Source organism: Arachis ipaensis, chromosome B05 (assembly GCF_000816755.2).
Source record: "Arachis ipaensis cultivar K30076 chromosome B05, Araip1.1, whole genome shotgun sequence".
NCBI lineage: Eukaryota > Viridiplantae > Streptophyta > Magnoliopsida > Fabales > Fabaceae > Arachis > Arachis ipaensis.
The window spans coordinates 12,937,256-12,943,011 of record NC_029789.2 but is presented as its reverse complement, the minus strand read 5'-3'; the positions used below and the strand labels follow the sequence as shown (position 1 = coordinate 12,943,011).

At 35.0% G+C, this 5,756-nt stretch overlaps 3 protein-coding genes across 3 annotated transcripts; all 3 read left to right on the top strand.

Annotated features, from left to right (window-relative positions):
- On the top strand, window positions 184–691 carry LOC110271768 (sugar transport protein 4-like). Its single transcript, XM_021123072.1, has 2 exons — window positions 184–316; window positions 405–691. The coding sequence occupies exons 1-2, from the start codon at window positions 184–186 to the stop codon at window positions 674–676; spliced, it is 405 nt and encodes a 134-aa protein (XP_020978731.1). The 3' UTR covers window positions 677–691.
- Window positions 1,065–2,190, top strand: LOC107641707 (sugar carrier protein C-like). The gene is made up of 2 exons (XM_021123071.1): window positions 1,065–1,670; window positions 1,777–2,190. The coding sequence occupies exons 1-2, from the start codon at window positions 1,137–1,139 to the stop codon at window positions 2,173–2,175; spliced, it is 933 nt and encodes a 310-aa protein (XP_020978730.1). The 5' UTR covers window positions 1,065–1,136; the 3' UTR covers window positions 2,176–2,190.
- Window positions 2,501–4,355, top strand: LOC107642968 (peptidyl-prolyl cis-trans isomerase Pin1; the record flags this gene model as incomplete). Its single annotated transcript, XM_016346490.2, is given in 2 exon segments — window positions 2,501–2,703; window positions 3,878–4,355. Coding segments are annotated over 2 exon segments (328 nt in total), but the record flags the coding sequence as incomplete, so codon positions are not given.

Sequence of the window (5,756 nt, the reverse complement as noted above, 5' to 3'; positions counted from 1 at the left end):
ATTCAAAATTCAAAAATAAAAATATATGATTTGAAAAAGATTAGATGATAACTGAATAATCGAAGATAGATTTTTAATCAGTTGGATAAACTTTATCCGCCAAATAATTCAACTATAAATAAGAGCTATTCTTCTTTAGTGTTCATCAGTTTTGACTAATTGCTTGTGTTACCTAGTACAATAATGGCGGGTGGTTTCATAAAGAAGGGGTCTTTCGAGAAGAATTATCCCGAAAAACTCACTTTCAGAGTCTTCATAACTTGTGTCACCGCTGCATTTGGAGGTCTTATCTTTGGATATGACTTAGGCATTTCAGGTACATATATCTATTTTATGTTAATAGTTTATAAAATCAAAGAGTTGATGATGATCCATGTTTTTGTGATGCTAAATGAATATTATAGGTGGAGTCACCTCCATGGATCCTTTTTTGAAGAAATTCTTCCCTGATGTGTACGCAAAGGAGCACAACATTAAGCCCACTGATAACCAATATTGTAAATTTGATAGCCAAGTGCTCACACTCTTCACTTCCTCTCTTTATTTGGCTGTTCTTGTGGCCTCAATCTTTGCATCTAAGGTAACTCGAGCCTTCGGTAGGCGCCTCACTATGATCTCCGGCGGTGTTCTCTTTCTCGCCGGTGCAGTTTTGAACGGCTTCACCCAGCAAGTTTAGATGCTTATTTTTGGCCCATGTTGCTAGGTTTTCTTTCTTTTGATTTTATTCTCGGCTGGTTTTGAACGCTGGTTGATATTCCAATACGTCAGTTAGTTAACATTCGATCCCCTCTGGAAGACTAAAAGAATTTCGCTTTTCTGAAAAAAGGAAACTTACGGAAGCATCTATCTCTATCACGCACTTCAATCCGCACATGATTCCTCTTTCTATACTCAATTACGTAAGAGTCCAACTAGCTCGTCTCTGTCTGGCAGTTTAAGCCTTGGCCCACCAGCTTCTTTTCAATCCAGGAGCTGCATGATAAGAAAGCGCCAATCAGGTACTACTAATAATAATAATTATCTGCATGATGTTTCTTCTTAATTCATAATAATCATTACATGTTTTTATTCGTTCATAGTCTGTGCCGATCTACGTGTCCGAGGTTGCTCCATACAAATACAGAGGAGCACTTAACATGTTGTTTCAATTGGCAATCACCATTGGCATTTTTGTTGCCAATATTCTGAACTACCTTTTTGCCAAGATGGAGAACGGCGAAGGGTGGCACTATAGTTTAGGTTTGGCAGGAGTCCCTGCAATAATAATCATCATCGGTGCAATGTTTCTTCCTGACTCTCCAAACTCGTTGATCGAGCGTGGACAAGCTGAGAAGGCCAAGGAGGAACTAATCAAGATTCGTGGAACCAATGATGTTGACGAGGAGTTTAAGGATCTTGTTGCTGCCAGTGAAGCCTCCAAACAGGTCAAGCATCCTTGGTCTTCTTTGCTCAAAAGTGAGTACAGGCCTCACCTCACCATGGCCATAGCCATTCCCTTTTTCCAACAATTCACTGGCATGAATGTCATCACATTCTATGCTTCCCTTATGTCTTCCATGATTACCGGAGGTTGTAACGCCCTTGCCACCCTTGTTTCCATCTTTACTGTTGACAAAGTTGGCAGACGAAAACTTTTTCTGGAAGGTGGTGCTCAAATGTTTATCTGTCAGGTATATTAATTACATGTGTTTCATTAACTAAAATAAAAATTTCTTTATTAATATTATTATTGGTATATATATAAGTTTAATTTGTTGTGTATGTCTGTGTGTAAAGCTTGTGATCGCAGCTGCAATAGGTAGCAAATTTGGAACAGATGGAAACCCTGGAGTTCTTCCCAAGTGGTTTGCCCTAACTGTTGTGGTATTCATATGTGTCTATGTGGCGGGATTTGCATGGTCGTGGGGTCCACTAGGATGGTTGGTACCTAGTGAAATATTCCTGCTTGAAGTTCGATCGGCAACTCAGAGCGTCAACGTTTCGGTTAACATGATCTTCACCTTTGCTATTGCCCAAGTTTTCACTTCAATGTTGTGCCATATGAAGTTCGGGCTCTTCATCTTCTTTGCATTCTTTGTCATTGTTATGAGTATCTTTATCTACAAGTTCTTGCCAAAGACAAAGGGTATTTCCATTGAAAAAATTTCTCTTGTGTGGAAGAATCATCCTTATTGAAACAAATTCGTCAAGTTCTCTGCTCAAAAGAACAAAATTATTGTGCCAAATTCTCAAGTTTAGGATTCCATAAATATTCTTATCTTTTCTATTGTTTAGTTTACTGTTTATTATTGGTATAGGTTTGTTTTTGTCTGGTTGTTATTGCTTCTTTGATATTTTATGAATCTTAAGAAAATTTTATAAATCCTTACTATTATCTAAATTATTTGGTGTGAATTGTTTCAAGTTTCAACTCAGTAATTTGAATAATTATTGTTGATTTTATTTAGTCTAAATTTTAAATTTTGTATATTTTAAATCAACTTGAACATTTCAAATGTATCATACTGGTGAAGCACCAAGGTTCGAGGCGCAAGGCGTCGTGGAAGGATCCAGAAGGCCAGGTCATCAAAAAGACCACCAGAGACAGCGCCGTCTCTCAGCTAAAGGCCTTCCGTGACGACATCGTTTCTGGCAAAGCCAAGTTTGAGGACATCGCCTCTCGCTTCTCCGATTGCAGCTCTGCCAAGCGCGCCGGGGATCTCGGTCAGTCCCTCTCTTCTTCGTATAATTCCAAATTTAACCAGAAAAATATCTATTTACTTAGTAGAGGAAGTGAAAAGCGTTGTTAACATTTCCTATTATGTTTAGATCTTCCTTGAGTAATTAGGTATCATTATGAATTGTCGTTGTTCACTCTGCAATTTGTTATTTGTTATCAACTTATCACGATAATAAGGAAGTATAATTGAGTTTAGGAAGTGAGATTGTTTATCCTAATTATATTAGGGATTAGCTATTCTCGAATGATTGCCCTAAGATGGATGGATAATTTGATACCATAAGAATGTGTGTTAGTACTCTTGATTTGCGGTGTCTTTACTCTTTAGCATCCAGTGGTACCCGACGCCTTCCCTCGTGAGAATTGAATCTTTTCTGATTTTAGAAACGTTTTATTTCGAGTATTCAAGCATACGGGCTCTGGCATTGCATTGTATGAATCTTTTGCCATGTGTGGTTAGTGGTTACTACTGAGAGACTTTAAAGTCAGCTCAAAATGCCATGCCACTGGTCTAACTATTTTGAATTTGGTAGCTGATTGTAACTAATTTGAAGTACTGTGCAAAAGGCATGGTTTGCTTGTTTGATTGTTGATGTTTTAACGGAACCTCAGACTTAAACTTCTAAAGTTTTTCATTCACACCTACACGCATACATAAGCTCACTACAGCGACTTCCATAAATGGAGAATTTTTCTTTTTTAAACTCTTCTACTTGTGTTGAATTTAGAATAAAATCAGTCTGATTTTCACCTGTCAAAGTAATATGTTCTATCTTCTCTCTACATGGGGAATATCGAACCCCCCTAATGGAACAAAGCTAAGCTGTTATTGTTCTCTAATCTCTACAAAGTGTGATTATGATATGATTTCTTGTCATTGTACAGAACACAGACTAAAAGAGTTTATATCTGACAACATATATTGCTAGAATTCAATTTACAAAGCCTGTGGTTGAATGATCTTTAAATTGCATAAATTTGTCAAGTATGTATTATGCGGTAGTTATTGTTACCAGTTTTCAATTTTTCATGATTGCATATCCCCATCCCTCTGACCATCTTCTATTTCCATGTTTTAGACTTGGATCCTTCTGTCAATATTTGCATTTGTATCTAATTTTGCAAATCTGAGCGAGTCAATCGGTTTCTTGGAAGCAGGTCCTTTTGGCCGTGGCCAGATGCAGAAGCCTTTTGAAGAAGCAACTTACGCTCTGAAAGTTGGTGAGATAAGCGACATAGTGGATACTGATAGTGGAGTTCATATAATCATGAGAACAGGTTGATTACTGCATGGACCATGGAGTAATTTTGTGTTGCTCCTCCTGCTTGGAGAGAACAGATTACATCTTTTTCTAGATTGGTGCGAGTATTGTTCATCTGGAATTTTCTTAACCTACAAATATTTTAGACATGGCATAGCCAGTGACCTTGTATGATTCATGCTTTATTGTTTTCTCTGTAATTGGAAGTTGTATGCGTAACTTTGGATGGTTGAATGCTGACAGTGACATGACATTTGTACTCTCTTTTCCGCGACTAGCGGCCGTGAACTATATTATATACAAGTATAATATACTATAACAAAAATTCTCATTGCAATTTCAGCATGATTGAATGGATTTGAATATTAGTTTAAATTATTCTTTGTTTTTTCTCAGACTAACTTTTTGCTGAGTTTATTAGGTTTTTATTTTTATTTCTTCATTTAATAATAAATTTCATAGGAAGTACTATGAGTGTTCATGGTCCGGCCCGAAGACCTGGCCTGGCCCGAACTTTTTAGGGACTAATTTGGTGTGATTTCATCGGGTATAGGATCGGGTAAGAGTCTTAAAAATAGATCCAGTCATTATTTCGGGTCGGGTCCGTGCCATGGCTCGAATCGCCCGAATTCGGCCCGGTAGTCCGGTCATCATACACAATTAATATTTTATTTTGTGTTATTATTTATTAGTGATGGATGATGACTATTCTTATGTGAAATTTAAGTATTGTAAAGTGTAAACTTTAATATTTTGTGTTATTAGTCATTATAAGACAATAAGTTAATGTTTTATATTTAAAATGCATAAAACTTTAAACTAATGCATAATATTGTGTTATTTGTATTGATTTAAATATTTGGTGTTATTAGACAATATTAGTATTTATTATGGTTATGCTTTAATTTTAGTGAAGAGTTGGTTCTTATTATATTTTTTCAAGTGAATTTTACCATGTCCAATAATGGTTGGAATTTTGAAAATTTAGATATTTTCATATGCTAGCTTACAAGAAAGTAATGTGAATAGTCCGGTTTTTATCTGGTATAATCGTGGCCCGAAAGTGTGTAGGTTTTATCGGATTTAGGACCGAGTTCGGATCTAATAAATATGTCCGTATATATTTCAGACCGAATTTAGGTCATATCAAACCTGATTTCACCCGATCCATGAACACCCCTAAAAAGTTAAGTATTGTTGCCGCAACTAACAAATAAATATGCAATCAAATATGTATTTTTTAATTTCTTAACAAATGTAATATATTTATAATAGTTACTACAATAAATGGAGCTGATAAAGAAACTTGGATGGAAACACATAAGAAGTATTCGTCGAAAGGATCAAAGGGATCAAAGTGGCGAGAAGCAAGAAGCAAGAAGCGTGGTGGCCATGAAATTTGTCCTACAATCATGATTACTAAAACAAAATAAGTTTGTTGAAAAATCTTAAATAAATAAAGGCTGTTGTTTTAAAAAAAATAAATGATATCGGAAACTTATTTAAAAATTTAAAAATTTAAATTTAATACATTAGACAAATAGTTTTTTAGGGAATTTTTACTTGAAATTATTTTTTTTTATTACTTTTTTGAAACTTTGTACTAAAAAATGAGTACATATAATCATCACAATAACTTACTAATAATATAGATAAAGAAAACGAGTACATATCATTATCATCAAAATAAATAACCTAATAACAATATAGACAAATAAAATAATTTTCTCCTATTGAAATTATTATCATTAAATAAGTGTAAACAAAGAATTTCT